Below are 20,293 nucleotides of genomic sequence, written 5' to 3'. Positions count from 1 at the left end.
TTATTCTTGGTGGAAGACAAAAACCAAGAACACTGGAGACCTGGATCACCCCACTCTTAACCCACCCCAGGACCTTGAGCCAGCTCCTCAGCCAGCAGCTATTCCCTAACTCATAAATCCTGACTAATGACACAGACATGTCACCTTAATGTTTGTGAAGCCCAGTGACTTATTGTTAAGTGCTTGGAGATCTTCAGATGAAAGGCACCCAAGGGCAGCCACCAGACACCCTATTCAGCCATAAAAGCAAAATACTACCAAAAAACTTGGAAAAGGCAGAGGCTCCGTAACTTAGTGAGCAGAGTATTAAAGCAGGCACTCTGGAAAAGCAAATCAATCCTTAGACTGTAATCCCTGAACACCGAGACCCGGAGAGAGATCATTTTGAATGCCTCAGACTACCTGGAGGCTCCTGGACGGTGCGGGAAGGGGGAGGCAGAAGGATGCCCAAGTCTTTAATTTGACTTAGGTTGTGGGAGGAGTGTTACTCTTTCAAACCTCTCCTAAATAAAAACAGAAGCAATAACATGTATTGTTATATTAATTCATTAAAAGGCTTGGGCAAACCGGCCCCCTCTAAGTGGCTTGTTTGTGAGTTCTGACCAGTCCTGAATTATGTCAGCCTCCCCTTTCAACTTCATCCTTCCTTCACCACCCCATTACCACCACCTCAGCCAATGGGTCTTCTTCCTAGACCCACAGACCACTCTAGGGAGAGCCCAGTCCAGGTGTGTGAGTATTGACAGGCCCCCTGGCCCTGAAATACTCAAGTTGGGGGGGGGGGTTGAGGGGGGAAATAGCGGTGCACAGTACACAGGTTTTACAGGGGCTGTCCCCGAGGTTAAAGCAAAGAAGAAACTGCCACCACAGCCAGTAGCTCCCTGTCCCTAAATAGTAGGTAGCCCGTGATGTAGCGGCAAGAGCACTTCACTTGGCGTCTTGCAGCCCTGGAATTCTACCATCGCATAGCTTTGATACTTTAGACCGGTTCCTTAAACATTCTGGGCTTTGGTTTCTTCATCCGTAAAGTGTGGATAACCATACTATCTATCCCACAGACCGTCGTGAAAAGCAAACATGAGGGTGCAACGCAACGCGTCGTACCCCGTGAAGCATAAAACAGGAGACGTTAGAGCCCCAACTCCTCCCCACCCCCTAACCCACAACGCACGTTACAGACCAGCAGTCACCACCAATACAGCCGGGCCCCTCCTAAGGAATCATGGGCCGTGAAGTCCTTTGGTGGCCACACCCTCGTTTGCAGTCATGGAAGTGGGAACTACGCCTCCCAGGATGCCGTGGTGAGGCCGCCGCCGCGACCGCCCTCTGCTCCGCCCTCCTCTTGCACAGCTTCCTGGGATGTGTAGTTCCATATCCAAGCCGGCTCGCCGACAAAAGAGGGAAGAGAAACCACAAACCCCAGAAGTCCTCACGTCCACTTTTCTCCCTCCCCCTCCAGGAGTCGGAGTGCTGTTTTTGTTGTTGGTGGAAGGTGAGGGAACAGCTGATCCGTGTGTGGGGTAAGAAACTTGGCCTAATTTGGGGGCGATCTAATGCGGGGGTCACCCCCAATTTCCAGTCTGTGAAAGGATAATCTAAGGGAACTGTGGAAGGGGGATGCAGGAGCGTTTGGGTTTTAACACTTTCCGTACTGGAAAAGCCACCCCTTCTGTTTTGAGAGTTCTTGGTCTCGAGGGGGCTCTGATCAGGGGTGCGCCCCCTCACTGTTCTCCCCTTCCCCTCAGTTCTTCTCTATAAAGCTTGTTACGCCTAAGGTAGTTGGGAGACACTGAATTATTTACTCATTCTCTCCCACGCAAGACTTGAGCCTCACAAACCTTCCCTTTCTCCTTACCCTCCCGCCCCAATCCAAAGGCCTTTTACTACGCCGAGTCCCGGGAGGGAAGCCTTACAAGTGGCAGAATGTTAAGGAACTCTTAGAGGCCTACAGAGTTGAGGGGTGGGAGTCCCCCCACCCGCGCGAACGCTTGAATCTAGCTACACACATACACTTTAGGTGCCCCGAGCTTTGTTTCAAGTCTGGTGAATGTTTCCAGCTGTTAAGGATTTTATTTGTGGGGAGTATTTGGGATTCCACAGGCTTAGATCTGTGGGGGATGATGCATCCCCCATTTTAAAAGCCGGAAGAATTGTATTTGGAGAAAACATGGACGAATTTTAACGAGGGATTTTTCAGCGATGAAATCCCAAAGAAACCTCTTGTCCCCAGTTCAATCCGTATTTTGGAAGGAGAAGTTGCTTCTTTTTGTAGAGCTGGCCCACCTTTCCTTCTCTACTGAATTCCTGTTGTTTTTAAAGTTGCTAGCCCCAGACTTCAGCCTCGCGTGGGTTTGTGATGTTTGGGGGTGTGCCCATGACTATTGGCCATGGCTGATTGGACACCATCCTCTGTGGTTGACACAGGATGAAGATTAGTGGGATGGAGAGGAGCGATGACGAGAGCCATCTCACAGCCCTGGGCTGAGGAGTTGTGTTGATTATTGTTGTTGTTCCTCACTCCATCCCCGTGTTTCCTAATTAACTCTCCCCACCCTAACTTGGAACACCCCTCCCTATCAATCCCATCTTATAGCATGCCTCCAACTACACATCCAGGCACTTGGAATTGAGGCTAAAGGGGGCAGAGAGAAAACACTACAGCTGGGTTAACATAGTCAAACCAGTAGGTTTCTAGTTCTGTTCCTGGCGAGACCTGAAGAAAAGAACGTTAGGTTATTTTTGAATTAATCCTCCCTTCTTTCAACATCATACATATATTTCCCCTTCTTAGGGCCCCTTACTTCCCACCTTCCAATCTATCCCCTATCCAGGGGTGGGACTTTTCCTGGCTCCAGGCTCCCACATTCCGTCTCCCCACACCACCACGTTCCTGCTGAATGTTTCACCCCACCCTTGAAGCAGCCGCCTCCAGAATTCTTGACTTCCTGAAGTTGAGAGGCAAAACCTGTCTTTCCTTATATCCTCCCTTTCCCTTTGTCTCTTGAATGAGAGCAGAAGCTTTTTTTTTTTTTTTTTTTTTCAATTCATGAGGGTAGACAACTTGGAGAGGGGAGAGAACTGAGACCTCGGGGGCCTGAGGATCGGGCTGTTGGTCCCCGCCTCCAGCTATATTCCTGCTTTGAAGACTCAGTCATTACTTTCAGAGAGTGTTCAGGTGTCATAAAGCTACTCCTGGGTACAGCTGGAGTGGGCAAGGAGACCTGCTCGGAATGAGGGGGCTCCACACGTCAGTTGGATTTTGAATTCAAGAGCCAAAAAGATGGGGCGCCTGGGTGGCGCAATCGGTTAAGCGTCCGACTTCAGCCAGGTCACGATCTCGCGGTCCGTGAGTTCGAGCCCCGCGTCGGGCTCTGGGCTGATGGCTCAGAGCCTGGAGCCTGTTTCCGATTCTGTGTCTCCCTCTCTCTCTGCCCCTCCCCCGTTCATGCTCTGTCTCTCTCTGTCCCAAAAATAAATAAATGCTGAAAAAAAAAATTTAAAAAGAGCCAAAAAGATAAGCGGGATGGGATGGGGAGGTGGAGGCTGAAGAATTTGGAATGTTCAAGTATGTTAAGAGGTGGGAAAGGAGGAACTGAGCGGGTAGAGCCTGGGATACTGAGACGTGGTCAATGGGACTGTGAAAGGGGAGCAGAAATGAGAGAGATCTTAACTCTAGGAAGAGTCTGTGACTCAGAGAGGGTACGATGTGAGACAGGATGGGGACTGACTCAGAAGGTCAGACCTGTGTCCTGGAGACTAAAAGTGATACCTCTGAAGGGTCCTGTAGCTCTTAGGGGCTAGGAACAAAATATGCCTCCATCTCTGAGTGTAGTGGCAGGAGCTGTGAGTGGGTGGGGATGGAGTTGGGGAGAAGAAGAGATGGATGGGAGAGGTTTTAGGATATTAACCCTTTATTTCATAGGAGGGCAGATACCTTGAGGGCAAGATGGAAGAATCATCACTAAGCCGGGCACCTTCCCGGGGTGGAGTCAACTTTCTGAATGTAGCCCGGACCTACATCCCCAACACCAAGGTGGAATGTCACTATACCCTTCCCCCAGGCGCCGTGCCCAGCGCCAGCGACTGGATTGGCATCTTCAAGGTATCCCTGAAACCCCTTTTGGTTCAGATTTGTGAGCCATGGGTTGGTTGGAATCAGGGGAATGACTTAGTCCTTGGGTTCTCAACCGCATGTTGATAGAGAAGAAGGGCAGAGATGTCACAGGTGACAGAAGCCATCTGTGTAAGCCAAGGCTCATCTCCTCCCCATCTTAGCCCTGCCCTCTCCTGCCACAAAGGACCCCTCCACTTTCCCGGTCTGTCATCATCCTTGTCACTGTAACAGCATCCTCGCCCCCATTCAGTCCCTCAGCCCTTTCTGCCATCCCTAGCTCACAGTTCCATCACCATACCCCTCTCCCACCATGGGCCTTCACAGGTGGAGGCTGCCTGTGTTCGGGATTACCACACTTTTGTGTGGTCTTCGGTGCCTGACAGTGCAACTGATGGTTCCCCTGTCCACGCCAGTGTCCAGTTCCAAGGTACGAGGGAACATGGAAGGTCTGGGAGGAAGGAACCTAGGGGATAGAGGTTTGGAGGAAGATAGTGGGCTCAGAAACCAAAGTTAGGCACAGACAACAAGAAAAAATAAATACAAATAAATAAGAACTGTATCCAGTAAGGCTCAGCAGACATAGAATTGTGGGATTATTACAGAATCAGGGACTTAGAGATAGAAGGACCTGTCAAGGGCCAGTAATCCTGCCACCTACCCCCAGAAAAGAGGAAGTCCTCTCAGGGAACTAGGGGTAGGAAGGAGGGAAAGGTAGTGTCATAAATTGAGAAGAAGGTAGTCCTTAGATTCTGAAAGACCTAGGCTCAAATCTCAACTCTAATACAAGCTATTAGACCTTGGACAAATTACTTAATTTCCCTGTCTCTGTTATCTTAACAGGAAAAGGGGATGCATGGCTTATAGGGACAATATGAAGGTTTAAAGTGATACGGGTAAAGGGTTAGCATAGTGCCTGGTTCAGGGTGGCCACTCAGTAAGTGATAACTAACATTATTATTATTATTATTATTATTATTATTATTATTAGGGAAGGTAGGCTTGGGAAAGAGAGGAAGGACAGGCCTAGGCAGAAAGGAGGGAGAAGAGCATCTCAGGGAACAGAAATAGCCCATGGGAGGTAAAGAGGAAAGAAAACAGTATGTGGAACAGGGAACGAGGGACTGGAACCAAGGACAGTGGGTGATAAGACACATCAAGGTGGGGGCGGCTGGGTGGCTCAGTCAATGAGCATCCGACTCTCGATTTCAGATCAGGTCATGATCCCGGGGGTCGTGGGATCAAGCCCCACATAGGATTCTGTGCTGGGCGTGGAGCCTGCTCCCTCTCTCCCCATCTGGTGCTCACTCTTTCTCTCTATATATAAAATTTTTTTAAAAAGACACGTCAAGGAAAAGGAAGACTGCCAGGCACTTGAGGGCCTGGGATCATATTAGGGTCCTGGGTCCATTCCTCTTCCCACAGCCAGCTACCTGCCCAAACCTGGAGCCCAGCTCTACCAGTTCCGGTATGTGAACCGCCAGGGCCGGGTATGTGGGCAGAGCCCCCCTTTCCAGTTCCGAGAGCCAAGGCCCATGGACGAACTGGTGACCCTAGAGGAGGCCGATGGCGGCTCTGACATCCTGCTGGTCGTCCCCAAGGCCACTGTGCTGCAGGTGAGACAGAGCAACAGAGCTGCTCCCAGGCAGCGGAGTGGGAGGGGCAGGGGAGGGAGAGGGCTGCATGGCAAGGGACTGCTTCTCACTTTACCTTCCCCTGGGCTGTGGCCTCAACTGAGCACCTCACCAGGACTTACACAGTCTTGCCATTAAGAAAGTCTTAATCTAACATAGACACAAACATGTAGGGCAGGAAAGCAAGCTACCCACAGGCCCATGTCACTCAAGATTTCATAAGTACTATTCAAACATTCCTTCTCCCAAGTGCTACATCCTGTCCTAGGCCCTAGAGGATGATCCAAAGGGTAGAGGGAGGCCACTCCAGGGAAGGAATGTTCAGAGGAAGGGGAGTATGAGACCCACTTCCAGGACAGGTGAGCAGTGAGAGCAGGTGGTAGGGCCCCACACCTGCACGGTCCAATACAGAAAGCTCTTGAACAGTTGAAATGTGACTGGTCCAAATTGAGATGTACTGTATGGGGAACATACACAAAAGATTTTGAAGACTTAGTGTTAAAAAAAAGTAAAAGATCTCAGTGGTTTTTTATATTGGTCACATGATGAAATGATAATACTTTGGATACGCTGAGTTGGATAAAATACCATTAAAACAAATTTCACCTGTTTCTTGTTACTTTTTTGAGTATTTACTAGGAAGTTTAAAAAACTATATATGTGGCTTGTATTTTTCTATGGGACCAAATAGACCAAATAGAGAAGAGTTAGAGAGTGGGGGCAGATGTTGGCAAGGACTTCCTGAAGGAAGATCAGGGATGGGGAAACTGGAGAGGAAGTACATTCCCCAGACAAGAGGACAGACTTGAGGAAGTGCTCAGAGGGTGAGAATGGGTACCTGATCTGTGATTTAGATAAACTCTTGCCTTCTAGAACCCTCTAAACACACGGGATCAACACAAGAATAGGAAGATGTCTATATCTTACATAAGTCATAGATGTGTGAGCTCCTACCCTGTGTTCTGGGTTTTTTTTTATATTAAGTTTTTATTTTGATTCTAATGTTGTTAACATACAGTGTTTTGGTAGTTTCAGATGTACAATAGAGTGATTCTGCAGTTCCATATATATTAATCAGTACTCATCATAAGTGTATTCTTTAATCTTTATCACCCATTTCACCCATCCCCTTACCTACCTCCCCTCTGGTAACCATCAATTTATTCTTTATAGTAGAGAGTCTGTTTCTTGATTTATATCCCTTTTTTTCCTTTGCTCATTTGTTTTGTTTCTTAAATTCCACATTTAAGTGAAATCATAGGGTATTGGTCTTTCTCTGACTGATTTCACTTAGCATTACACTCTCTAGCTTCATCCATGTTGTTACAAATGGCAAGAGTTCATTCCTTTTCATGGCTGAGTAATATTCCATTGTGTATATATGTACCACATCTTCTTTATTTGTTCTTCAGTCGATGGACCCTTGGGCTGCTTCCATAATTTGGCTATTGTAGATAATGCTGCTATAAACATTGGGGTGCATGTATCCCTTTGAATTAGTGTTTCATATATTTAAAAAAATTTTTTTTGCTGTTTACTTTTGAGAGAGAGAGAGCACGAGGCAGGGAGGGGCAGAGAGAGAGGGAGACGCAGAATCTGAAACATGCTACAGGCTCTGAGCGGTCAGCACAGAGCCCGACACGGGGCCCAAACCCACAGACTGGGAGATCATGACCTGAGCCGAAGTCGGATGCTTAACTGACTGAGCCACCCGAGCGCCCCTAGTGTTTTCATATTTTGGGGTAAATGCCCAGTAGTGCGATTACTGGACCGTAGGGTAGTTCTATTTTTAACTTTGTGAGGAATCTCCACACCATTTTCCACAGTGGCTGCACCAGTTTACATTCCCACCATTGGTGCACAACGACTCCTTTTTCTCCACATCCTCGCCAACACTTGTTGTTCCTTGTGTTTTTGATATTAGCCACTCTGACAGGTGTGAGGTGGTATCTCATTGTGGTTTTGATTTGCATTTCCCTGATGATGAGTGATGTTGAGCACCTTTTCCTGTGTCTGTTGGCCATCTGGATATTTTCCATGTTCTGTTTTCGCATTTGTTATTCTCATTATAATTACCTTTCAAAAATCTAGGCTAAGAGATCACTTTCCAAATGAGGACAGAGACTCAGAGAAGTTATGTAACTCATTCAAAGTGACATAGCTAGCAGGGCACCTGGGTGGCTCAGTTGGTTGAGTGCCTGACTTTGGCTCAGGTCATGACCTCACAGGTCGTGGGTTTAAGTCCTGCATCAGGCTCTGTGCTGACAGGTCAGAGCCTGGTATCTGCTTCAGATTCTGTGTCTCCCTCTCTCTGCCCCTCTCCCACTCGCATTCTGTCTCTCTCAAAAATAAGTAAATATTTTTTTTAAAAAACAAGTAACAGAGCTAGCAAAAATTATATTGGAGATTTAAACCTACCTCTGTTGGGTTCCAGAATAGAGAAGGTAAAATTCAGGGAGCCATTCCTTTTGTCTATGTGGATCGAGAAAGACTTCTTCCAAGAGCGTCGAGAGCTGGTGCGTCTGACTGGTGGTGGGCAGGATTCAGTAACACACAAGCCTCCCCTTACTCAGCTCTTTATAGCTTGTACCGATGTAACCTCCCGGCCCCGAATGCACCTGCAGCGTGATGGGGACGGGACTTTCACGAGCACACCCCCCTCCTCATCCTGCTCCCTGTAGAACCAGCTGGATGAGAGCCAGCAAGAGAGAAATGACCTGATGCAGCTGAAGCTGCAGCTGGAGGGACAGGTGACGGAGCTGAGGAGTCAAGTACAGGAGCTCGAGACGGCTCTGGCAACAGCCAGGCAGGAGCATGCGGAGCTGATGGAGCAGTACAAGGTGGGAGTCGGGCCAGGTGGGGCACGGGGCCTGGCTGCTCACCCAGGGTCCAAAGTCTGAACCCAGCGAAGATGGGAAAGGAAAGATGTTAGTGGGCTTTTAAGATGGTTCCGGTATCAAAAACATAGCTTTAAGGGGTAACAAGTAGGATTAAACTTGACATGACAGGAGACACATCCCCAAATGTAATGACACTCAGTTCTTTGCACACAGGAGTGCTGGGGGACGGGGGGATGTGGCCATATTCGCCAGTAAGGGAATGCTCTCTGGCAGTTTCTTTTTCAAGGAAGGTGACAGGGTAGGAAGGTGAGAACAGGCTAACTCCCGTGTGCTCCTCCCAAGCCCTTGTTCTGTGCTTTGAGAGGTGAGTCTCAACTTCATTCTTCTGGGGGGAACCTTGATTCCAGGGGCTTTCCCGGTCCCACGGGGAGCTCACAGAAGAGAGGGACATCCTGAGCCGGCAACAGGGAGACCATGTGGCACGCATCCTGGAGCTAGAAGATGACATCCAGGCCATCAGTGAGAAAGTGCTGACAAAGGAGGTGGAGCTGGACAGGTGAGGGCGCCCCCTCTACCCCCATCACTTCCCTTCATTTCCTGTCACCCCCAGACTCCGGCGTCCTGTTTCAGACGGGCAAACCTGCACTCTGTCTGGTGTGGTTCTTTCCCCTTTCAGACTCAGGGTATTCCACTTCCCCGGCTTTTCTTTCCTGCCTAGCTCTCTTCCGTCTTTCCTAAGCCTATTCTGTATTCCTCACCTTCAGAAGTAATCATAGTTACTATTTATGCTGCAACAAAGGCTAAGCAGGAGCTAGGAGTGGAGGATTTGGAAGAAAAGAGTGGATAGAACAGTCAAGACAAGATAAGAGAGGATGGATTTCAGATTTTATCACAGCAAAGAAGATGAGACTCCATTCTCACTGTTAGGAAATGTCTGAACCGGTGATCCAGGAATGTTACGGGATCTCTCCTCTGAAAAAAAAAAGGTATAAGTCATAGAATCTTAGCCCTCAGAGGACTGTCAGGTAATTGAGAGGGTCACTACCTCAGAAGGCAGCCTCTTTCAATATCAGACAGCTGTCACTTTTGTATCTCTTGTATTGAACTAAACACCTCCCTTCTGTAACTTGCCTCCATTAGTGCTGGTTTAGACCTCTGGGGTTGCACAGGATGAATTTCTTTCTTCTACCAGACCACTGTCGTTTTTACCAAATGGCACAAACACTGACCACTTCCCGTGTCTGTCCGTCACGTTTTCGCCAGGAGAAACACTCTAGTTCTTTCTTTCATCAAATCATGTAATTAAGTCTCTTTCATTCGGCACCAGTAGATTTTATGTATATTTTTAAACTCCTTAAAGGACAGAGGCATTCTAGCCAAGGTCCAGAGTAAAAAAGTGAGTTACTCCCTGAGGCTTCTCCAGTGTAGGATATGTTAGTCTTGCCCTACGGAGATAGTAAATGTCTAGGTTCTAAATCATGGAATAGAAAAGCAGGGATCAGACTGAGCATCTGGAAAAGATTAGGGACTGTCTAGCCCAGGGGTCAGTAAACCTATGGCCCATGTGCCAGATCTAGCCTGGCCACCTGTTTTTGTACAGTCTGTGAGTTTAAATGGTTTTAATGATGAATTAACGGTTAAATGAAAGAAGAAAAATATTTTGTGATGTGAAAATTATCTGAAATGCAAATGTCAGTGTTCATAAATAAAGTTTTTTTGGAACAGTCGTGCTTATTCATTTACACGTCTGTGGTGCTTTCACACTACAGTGGCAGAATTGAATAGTTACCACAGAATCCTCATGGCCTGCAAAGCCTGAAGTATTTATTATAAAGCCTTTACAGAAAAAGTCTTCCAACTTCTGATCTAGATCCAAAGTTTATAATTGATCGTAGCTGTCCCTTGTCTAAAAAAAGACTGGATTCTGGTCTCTTGATTGAATGCAAACAACTAGGAAGGCATCAGCAGAACATTCCTTAAAATGACACATAAAGAGAACAAACTGTTTATTTCTGGATTGTGCTCTAGAACCAGGAATCTTGGATACTCAGGGCTTCCAGCGAGATCACCTTTGTCTGGGGATTTGGGCATCCCAGAGACAATAGGAGGTGTGGGCCCAGAGGGGCACCAGAAAAAGTGATAAAGACAAAAGTCCACGTCCTTCGTATCTTCTGTGGTGACCAGCCGGGTTATCTGATGTTCCATGTCCCCACGTACAGGGTGAGAGACACCGTGAAGGCCCTGACTCGGGAACAGGAGAAGCTTCTTGGTCAACTGAAAGAAGCGCAGGCCGACAAGGAGCAGAGCGAGGTAGGGGCTCAGAGTCGGTTTGCTTTCTCAATTGTTCTTCCACTGCGTTGAGGCCCTTTTGAGTGCCGGGCACCAAAGCCGATAAAAAATGTAAAGAGGACATTGTACACACGCTCTCCTAGGAAACAAAATGTATACCCAAGTCAGGATTAGTCAAAGTGGAATATATTCAGCATCACCAGGGAAGAATAATAAAGTGTTAAGATGCTCCACAGAAGTGGACAAAAGCACGTCTTATTAGGGTCATTAGAAGGGGGCAGGGGTGCCTGGCTGGTTCAGTCAGTAGAGCGTGTGACTCTTGATCTCAGGGTGTGAGTTCAAGCCCCACGTTGGGCATAGAGTGTACTGAAAAAAAAAAAAAAAATCAAAAGAGGGCATAAAGTAGCCTAGTATTTTCCAGCTTTTTTAGCTCTCCTTTCCACCCCACAATAAAGTTTTACATCTTAGGTGGAACCTCATTGAATAGATAAAACCAATAGTTTATTACTATAAATTTATTTTTATAAATTCAAGTATTTATTTTCTTTAATGTTTATTTTTTTTTTAACGTTTATTTATTTTTGAGACAGAGAGAGACAGAGCATGAACAGGGGAGGGTCAGAGAGAAGGAGACACAGAATCTGAAACAGGCTCCAGGCTCTGAGCTGTCAGCACAGAGCCCGATGTGGGACTCGAACTCACAGACCGTGAGATCATGACCTGAGCCGCAGTCGGATGCCTAACCGACCGAGCCACCCAGGCGCCCCAATGTTTATTTATTTTTGAGAGAGGGAGAGACAGAGCACGAGTGGGAGAGGGGCAGAGAGAGAGGGAGACAGAATCCGAAGCAGGATACTGGCTCTGAGCTGTCAGCACAGAGCCTGATGTGGGGCTCAAACTCACAAGCCGTGAGCTCATGACCTGAGCCAAAGTCAGATGCTCAACCCACTGAGCCATCCATGCACCCCAATTTTAAAAATTCAAATGTACAATGTTAACTTATAAGGTAACAAAAGTAATCAGGTAATTCTGATGGATGCCAAACCTTGAAATCAGAGGTTACAGGTAACTATTCTGTCAGCATCAGCAGCTAATATGTTTCCGTATTGAGTTTTGGTTGTAAAATACTAAGAACACCTTGAGTCTCCAAATAAGTAAGTGCAAATGACAGCAATTTTTAAACTGTCCACCATGCCATCTCATTTTGCTTTTCAAACAAAAAGAAAATCCAATAGGAACTTTATTCTGAGGTTTGTACAAAAAAAATTAATTAACCTGAAAAAAAAGTGAATTAACTCAGAAGCACATGTCAGTGGATTGATGATCCCCATTGTGTTAATTTGTGAGCTTGTATGTTGTTTTTCTCACATATTTTTTGAATTATTTAGAAGGAGCTCACATCACATATTCGCAGAATCTCTCAGCAGCTTCCTCCAAACCCTAGGCTTCCGTGGAAGGGTATTTGAAAGCCATTTGTTCAGCAGTAAAGAGTAGGTAGGATTTGAGTAGACAGAGATGAGAGGGAGGCCATTCTGGGAACTGAGAAAGACGCGTGCAAAGGCTGAGAGTCCAGAACACTCGGGGCACTTGAAAGTGTGGGTGAGGGTTTGAGATGAGGCCCAGGTCAGACTGGAGAGGATCTGGAGTTAGTCTTTCTTCTGTAAGCAAATGAGAGGCATCCGTGATTTTCAAGGGGGTGACATGTACTTAGGCGGGACTTAACAGAAGATTAATGTGATTTCTTCCTGGGAGATGAACTAGTTAATGAGATTATTCAATAATCCAAGTCAGAAATGACCAGATCCTGAGTCAACATGGTTGCTGTGATAGTAGAAAAGAGAAAATGGCTGTGAACAAGACAGAAGATGGAGAAGCAAAAGGCTTTTCTTGGGGCCACTAAGGAAAGAACAGAGCCAAGCCCGGCACCAAGGGATCCAGCCTGAGTGACTTAGGAAGTAGTCAGTAGCATGGGCAGAAATAAGAGTGGAAAGGAGTGGACTGGGAAGTAGAATATGCTGAGTTTGAGGGCCTCATGGACATCCAGACTGAGTTTTGATCTAAAAGGAAGAGCAGAGGGGCGCCTGACTGGCTCAGTTGGTGGAGCAAGCGACTCTTGATCTTGGGGTTGTGAGTTCAAGCCCCATGTTAGGCGTAGAGGTTACCTAAAAAATCAATAAAACCTTCTTTAAAAAATTAATAATAGGGGTGCCTGGGTGGCTCAGTTGGTTAAGCGGCCGACTTCGGCTCAGGTCATGATCTCGCGGTCCGTGAGTTCGAGCCCCGCGTCGGGCTCTGTGCTGACAGCTCAGAGCCTGGAGCCTGTTTCAGATTCTGTGTCTCCCTCTCTCTGACCCTCCCCTGTTCATGCTCTGTCTCTCCTTGTCTCAAAAATAAATTTAAAAAGTTAAAAAAAAATTTTTTTTTAAATTAATAATAATGAAAGGAAGAGCGGAGAAACAGAAATGGTACATGGGATACCTAGATTCGTGTAAGACCCCATCAAGGCTGTGATGCCGGTACCTCATTATGGGAGCTGGAGACTGGATGTTCAGGCCCGAGTCGCTTTGAGCTGAGACCCCAAGAAGGGCTGACGAGAGCTGAATGCTTGAGTTTGTGTTAAATCTGGGAAGCAGAACCTTGATCTCTCTCATCGCAGTGGTTCAGCCCCTGCCAGCCACCCCAAATACATATACCCCTTTCCTTACCTATTTTCCACCTCCCATCAGGCTGAGCTCCAAATGGCACAACAGGAGAACCGCCGCTTAAAGCTGGAGCTGCAGGAGGCAAAGGGCCGGCAGGAGGAGCAGAGTGCCCAGGCCCAGCGACTGAAGGACAAGGTGGCCCAGATGAAGGACACCCTAGGCCAGGCCCAGCAGCGCGTGGTGAGTGAAGCCCCTAGGCAGCGGGAAGTAGAGGAAGTACCAAGGGCTAGCTAGGGAAAAGACATGGCTAAAGATTGAACAATATAAATCGTGAGCCTTGTTGCGGTGCGGGGTCAAAGGGACCCTAGTTACCTTCCTGGTTCGAGAATGACTCACTGGGAGCCCTAATCTCCATCTCCTTCTTTCTCCTGAGGCTGAGCTGGAGCCCCTAAAGGAGCAGCTTCGAGGAGCCCAGGAGCTCGCAGCCTCAAGCCAGCAGAAAGCCACCCTTCTTGGGGAGGAGTTGGCCAGCACAGCGGGAGCCAGGGACCGCACCATGGCGGAGCTACACCGCAGCCGCCTGGAAGTGGCTGGAGTCAATGGCAGGCTGGCTGAGCTCAGCCTGCACCTGAAGGAGGAAAAAAGCCAGTGGAGCAAGGAGCGGGCGGGGCTGCTGCAGAGTATGGAGGTAGAGGGACGGGGGGAACCTGGCAGGCTCACAGCCACTACCCCCACCTCCATGGAGTCAGATCCCCTGGGAAGGGAGACAGGGATGAGAAGCTTAGAGGACTCAGGAGTGGGGAGGGGCTCTGAGGGAGGTACAATTCACTGTCCCAAGTATGACCCATCCGTAAGTAGGGTGTCCCAGTCCTGATCTTCGTAGCACCTTCCTTGGTTACCACCTTGATTCAGAAACATTCACTGCCCTAGGCACCGGGCCCTGTCGTGATGCCCATTCCTGATCAGCAAGGCACCTTGCTGGCATGTCCCTTCCTTCATTGAGAAGTATCAGGAATGAGGAAGCCAAGAAGGGGAAATTGCTCCCAAAATACTCATTGAAATAAAGGAAAGGACACAGCGAGGGATGGGCTGATGCCAGTGGTGTCCCTTTTCCTTCACCTTTCCCCTCCCACATTCCTTTTCGGTCGCATCCCAGGCAGAAAAAGATAAGATCCTGAAGCTAAGTGCAGAGATACTTCGACTGGAAAAGGCAGTTCAGGAGGAGAAGACCCAGAATCAAGTGTTCAAGACTGAACTAGCCCGGGAAAAGGATTCTAGCCTGGTGAGAAGCCCAGCCACCCATGAGTCCTGCTCCTGTCACCTCCTGAGACATCAGTGGCCCTTCTCTCTGTCCTGGGTGTCGGCTCAGAAGTGCTGGGTGCTCACTTACATGTTGAATGGCATCTTACTTGCACACATCCCAGGTCTCATTGGGTTGAAATGTGCAATGTCCCTTTCTCTTCTCATGGCAAATACTCTGGGCCTCATAGCGATGACGTCAGGGAATTCTAGAATGCCCCGGCTGTGACCAGGGCCTCTGTATCCCAGCCAAAGGCAATCACCCAGGCCCACACTGGAGAGGCAGAGACTGGGACCCAGGCGACTGTCTCCTGTGGTCAAGACAAGGGACTCATCGAAGAAGAGTGTTGGGGCTTTCCCTGTGTGTGTCAGGGCAAGAGAGGGACAGGGGCACAGAGGAGCATGATTCTAGGTTGGTGGTTCCAGGTCGCAGAGCCTAGGTTCTTGGAGGTACATTCTAGGCTCCACATTCCCTCAGGTGCAGTTGTCGGAGAGCAAGCGGGAGCTCACAGAGCTGCGATCAGCCCTGCGCGTGCTCCAGAAGGAGAAGGAACAGTTGCAGGAGGAGAAGCAGGTGAGAACCTAGGACTCGGGCCCCTTGGATACCAGAGCTGAGGATTCAGGGGGGAACCTCATGTCTTCTTGTCATCTCTTGGCTTAAGAACTGCTAACTCTAAGAGGGCCCGGAGGCTAAAAATGGGACCGTGGCTCCTCTCACTGGTCGACTTGGCAGAACAGGGGAGGACTGTGGGAGCGAGGGAGGGATGTAAGAGGTGAAGGAGGGCTCCTGGGGGTGGGGGTGGGAGTGAGGCTCTCCTTTGAGCTGCCTCCCCACCCCACCCCTCCCCCACCACAGCCCACTTTGGGGAAGGCATCCAGTCCCGAGGAGCTCAGAGTTCCTCTTGGGTCAAGGAAGGCTCTGCAGGCAGCGGGGTTGGCGTCTTCCCAGCCTCCCTCACGTCTTTGCTCCCAACTCCAGGAACTGCTAGAGTACATGAGAAAGCTGGAGGCCCGCCTGGAGAAGGTAGCAGACGAGAAGTGGAACGAGGATGCTGTCACAGAGGACGAGGAGGCGGCTGTGGGCCCGAGTCTGTACACCCCCAGTCTTGTGACACCTCTTCCCTCGCCTGTTTCCCCCGTTGGGGAAAGCTGCATGTGACCCCTCTGGGAGCTGCCTCTGCCCTCTGTGTTTTGCCTTTTTCCTTCCCAGACCCTGGCCCCTGTCTAGTTTAACCATATCCCTCATCCAGAGGGAGATAGCTGAGCCAAGCCTCTAACAATTCATCCTTCTCTGTCCTCTCCCTCACCCACAGGCTGCCCAGCGGCTCTGACAGACTCAGAGGACGAGTCCCCAGAAGACATGAGGGTCCCTCCCTATGGCCTGTGTGAGCGTGGAGACACAGGCTCTTCTCCTGCTGGGCCACGAGAGTCTTCTCCCCTGGTCGTCATCAGCCAGCCGGCTCCCATCGCTCCCCACCTCTCAGGGCCAGCTGAAGAGAGTAGCTCTGACTCGGTGAGCTGTGTGTGGACGGGGGCGGTGGTGGGAGACAGAGCAGGGTTAGGGAGGAAGGGGCAGGTACGGCCACACCCAATGGCCCAGTGTCCGGAAAAGGAAGTGTTAATCTTAGCCGTACAGGGCTCTGCTTTCCCCTTGGGAGAGAGGAGGCAGGCCCAGCCTGTCTTCAGGGCCACCGCCCCAAAATCCAGTCCGACCCAGTAACCCCAATGCTGCCAGCCCCTGCCCCCCATACTCCTCCTCTTCTTACCCACTAGCCCCCATCAAAACTCCTGTCCTGCCTCACTCTTACTACAGCCCACAGTCTACCGTCTGGGCCTGGACTGCTCTTACCTCCCCCAGCATGCTGCTCCCCTATCTTGGGACGCTACCCCCCAAACCCATCCCTATCTCTTTGATACCCAGGAGGCCGAGGATGAGAAGTCAGTCCTCATGGCAGCTGTTCAGAGTGGAGGTGAGGAGGCCCACCTGCTGCTTCCTGAGCTGGGCAATGCCTTCTATGACGTGGCCAGGTGAGTGCAAAAGGGGGAGAACACGAGGGAGGTGGGAGCATGCCAGTGGAAAGGGCATCCGGGTGAACAGTCCCCGTGCCCTTCCCCCAAGCTCCCTCTTCTTGGCCCCAGCCAAGAAGAGGAGACATAGGAGTGGTTGACACAGAAAACCACCCACCACCCCAAGTCCCAGGTGCCATCAGGTAATTCCTCCCCCCATCTTATCAATGCACACGTGCACTCAGAGGCCCTGCCTTTAACTGGCTTCTGTGTCGTTCTAGCACCATCTTCCGTGGAGCCCAAATTGCCCTGCATCCCCTCTCTCCTGCCCCTCCCCCTTCCCCAACCACCAGGTAGGTACCTAGGCTCCATCTGGGGAGGAAGGGAGGTGACCAGTGCCCCCAGGGATGGGAACAGAGAGAAGACCGGGATCCAGCATCTGACCACCCCTGAGATGTTGTCCTTCTTCCCTGACTTTCCTGGGAGACCCTTTGGGCAATGCAGCTGCAGGGGTGGGGGATTCAGGTATCAGATCGCCCCTTCTGCCTTCCCTTTTCTTTTGCAGGTCAAGAGGGGAAGGCAGGGGGAAGAGAGATTTTATCATCTAGCCCCCAGCTTTGCCTCGATGTGAGATGGGCTCAGGGCAGGGAGGGGGCGATGCTGTCATCCTTCTCGGCTGGAGCAGGAAGATGAAGGACGATGTCAGACTCATTTTCAGCCTCATTAGGCAGCAGACGGAGATGGAGGGAGGAGCGCAGGGGTGGGGGATGGGCTGTGCACTACTGCGGCCCGACCAGCGGGGACTAAAGAAGAGAGGGCCTGGAGAGCTGGGAAACTAAGGCTCCAGTAGTGTGGGGAGAACGATGCTGGGGGTGAGACTAGGAGAGAGAGCTGCCAGGAACAGGGTAATCTGGAAGGCCAGGTGCATGGGTCCCTGTCCCTGAGGTCCACAAGGCAAGAAGGCATCGGAGCACACTGACCCTCTCCTTCCCCTCTGTCTCCTTCAGTGGCTTTGCAGTGGGTCCCTTGTCAGAGGCCAGCACTGGGGGCCCTGCCACCCCCCCGTGGAAGGAGTGCCCTATTTGTAAGGAGCGCTTTCCGGCTGAGAGTGATAAGGATGCCCTGGAGGACCACATGGATGGACACTTCTTTTTCAGCACCCAGGACCCCTTTACCTTTGAGTGATGTCACCCCTCCCCAGTACATGCACAGATGCACTCACACACACACACACACACACACACACACACACACACTCATGCACAGACTGGGCATGATATTCTGGGCTCCATGATATTCTGGGCTCCATGATATTCTGTTCCCTAAGAACCGCCCCTGCCTTTGAGCCATTTTCATCCCAAGCTCTCACCGGCATCCTCTCCTGCCTGGTTCTTTTGTCCAAGCAGGGGTCCTTTTTGGAAGCGGTGGCTGACCTTACCCCCTAAAAGCGGTTTTGGAGGAACCAGGATGGAGGAGAACTTCCCCAGGGGCAGGTTGCTTCTGTCACGGACACCAGCCACACACACACACTCATACACACACACTCTCACACACTCTCTGATGCCCCAAAGCCAATTCCCCGGGGCACCTCACCCTCTCTTATTGGGGGTCTTTGTTGGTTTATCTGAGTTTTCTCTGAGGCCTGCATGGAGGCAGCAGCATGGACATCACGGCCTCTTCAGGTCTCTTTCAGTTCTGAGCTTCAGTGGTTCTTTCTGTTCCCCGCCCCCCCCCACATTGCTTTCTGCACCCCACCCCAGCTTTTTCCACACCATTAGATATGAAATTTGGATGTTTCTTTTGTATTTTTGAGGTTTTCTGTACTCTTACCTCCTGCTCCACCCTGCCACCACCCCCCAGTGTCCTCACATGGAAAGAAATAATGCATTTGTGCCTTCTGTGAGGGATGGGGAGAACACAGGGTCCCAGGTGTCCCCGTTTCTCAGCCCTCCTCCCTCTCCAGGTTCCCCCCCCCCCAGCAATAAGAGCTTTCCCTCATTATCCCTCCCCCGATCTGTAGTTTGGACAAATATATTTATATGATATGTATAACGATTCTAATAAAATGTGTTCTTACCATGAGGTGTGACTAGAGCAACGCAGGTCCAGACAGCTGGCTCATAGACCATAGTGGAGGGGAGTTGGGATGGAGGGGACTCCCCCCTGCCTTCTTGGGGAGGGTGCCCAGCAGCATCTCCTCGCTATGCCTCTTGGTGGGCAGAGGAGGAGGGAGGGAGCTTTGTCTCGTGTTGTGGTGGGGCGGCTGGCTTGGAGAAGACTGCGGTGGGCGAGGGAGCAACCTATGGGTCCACGTGAGACAGGACTTCAGGATTTCAGTCCTGGGGTGGGCAGGGTGGAACCCAAGCTTCTGGGCCCAGGTGCGTGTCTCAGAAGGCATGGGAAGTTTCCACTGCACAGACCTTCAACCTCCATAGCAGCCATCACTGTACCGTGGGCCAAAGATGGGCATTACCCGTGTCAGGAGTTCACATCTTTGGGGAGCCACTTAGGTAAAAAAAATGCCCTCAACTCCATCCCTCCGAAGTCTATTTGATTTTCCTTCCGTCCCTGCCGCCCCCCTCTCTCTGTTGCCATCCTCACGTACCCGTATGCGCACACTGACTCCACAGTCACAAAAACACATTCATCCACTCTAACCAGCTTCACAGGCTAGACACACACACCGCGTCGTAAAGCATTTATTAAGGAGCTGTGTGCTCACCAAGGCTCTCAGCAATGCCCCGCACAAGCCATGCCTACAGCCCGCTTGTTCCCCAGCCCAGTAGCTCCCTTATCAGTCACCCTCCTCTGCCTTCAGGGTCCCTGGGTGGGCAACCTGTACCAATCCCTCTCTCCACCCACCTGAACCCCCCCACCAATCCACCCCCCTTCCAGCCCCACCTGGATGACATCCTTCCATCCTTCCTTCTTCCCTCCTGTCGCCGTCTCCTAGCAACCCCATCTCATTCCCTGAATCCCTTCCAAGGAAATTAGAGATAATGGATCTCTCCTCTCTCCATCTCAACTCCTCTTTATTGATCCTCCTTTAATGAAAGTTAATTATAACAATGATTTAATTAATAGAATCCCTCTCTTCCTTTATTGCTTCCCGTATTAAGACTATTAATAAATACGAGCTGGGCTGACAGAGGCATCCATCACCCGCCTGGGATTCCCCCCATCCCTCCTTTTTCCCTCCCCCTTGCCCCCTCCCTCGCTTGGCCTATAAACTTGCCGGGGTAGTGGGGGTTAATCAGAGAGGAATTATGAGCCAACATCCCCAGCAGGAGGTGCATTTAATGAAATCACTTGTGATTTATGTCTGGGGGAGGTTGAGGAGGGAAGAATCTGGAACCCAGACATCCTGGCTTCCAGAAGTATGCCCCACCTAGTGCAAAAGGGGAGGACAGGAGACAGAAACAGGGGCCCAGAACCCCTGCTCCCACCCCACAGCCCCTGCCGAGCCACACA

At 50.1% G+C, this 20,293-nt stretch overlaps 1 protein-coding gene across 6 annotated transcripts; it reads left to right on the top strand.

The window, feature by feature from the left end:
- Positions 1-1,438: 1,438 nt before the first annotated feature.
- On the top strand, positions 1,439-18,904 carry CALCOCO1 (calcium binding and coiled-coil domain 1). 6 transcript variants are annotated; one of them, XM_047065873.1, is made up of 17 exons: positions 1,439-1,520; positions 3,923-4,102; positions 4,439-4,541; positions 5,537-5,727; positions 8,427-8,585; positions 8,993-9,141; positions 10,805-10,895; positions 13,601-13,756; positions 13,950-14,204; positions 14,673-14,798; positions 15,294-15,389; positions 15,795-15,903; positions 16,129-16,328; positions 16,737-16,843; positions 17,104-17,175; positions 17,388-17,449; positions 17,830-17,915. In XM_047065873.1, exons 2-16 carry the CDS (start codon positions 3,947-3,949, stop codon positions 17,428-17,430), a joined length of 2,013 nt encoding a protein of 670 aa, XP_046921829.1. In that variant the 5' UTR covers positions 1,439-1,520; positions 3,923-3,946; the 3' UTR covers positions 17,431-17,449; positions 17,830-17,915. The 6 variants fall into 6 exon arrangements, with proteins under 6 accessions (XP_046921829.1, XP_046921826.1, XP_046921828.1 ...); XM_047065870.1 differs by lacking the exon at positions 17,388-17,449 and having other exon boundaries at positions 17,830-18,904; XM_047065872.1 differs by having other exon boundaries at positions 17,388-17,923.
- The last annotated feature ends 1,389 nt before the right edge of the window (positions 18,905-20,293 follow it).

This window comes from Lynx rufus, unplaced genomic scaffold (assembly GCF_022079265.1).
Source record: "Lynx rufus isolate CCGP_SWC_20201006 ecotype Redwood Valley unplaced genomic scaffold, mLynRuf1.p SCAF_7, whole genome shotgun sequence".
Taxonomy (NCBI): Eukaryota; Metazoa; Chordata; class Mammalia; order Carnivora; family Felidae; genus Lynx; species Lynx rufus.
The sequence above is the reverse complement of the archived record's forward strand: the minus strand, read 5'-3'. Positions and strand labels throughout refer to the sequence as shown.

Bases quoted from the DNA above. Each gene is read 5' to 3' on its own strand.
- CALCOCO1 (XM_047065870.1), top strand. From the start codon at position 3,947: ATGGAAGAATCATCACTAAGCCGGGCACCTTCCCGGGGTGGAGTCAAC. The intron at 13,757-13,949 runs GTGAGTGAAGCC...CTTTCTCCTGAG, and splicing joins GCCAGGCCCAGCAGCGCGTG to GCTGAGCTGGAGCCCCTAAA. The intron at 16,844-17,103 runs GTGAGTGCAAAA...GTGTCGTTCTAG, and splicing joins GCCTTCTATGACGTGGCCAG to CACCATCTTCCGTGGAGCCC.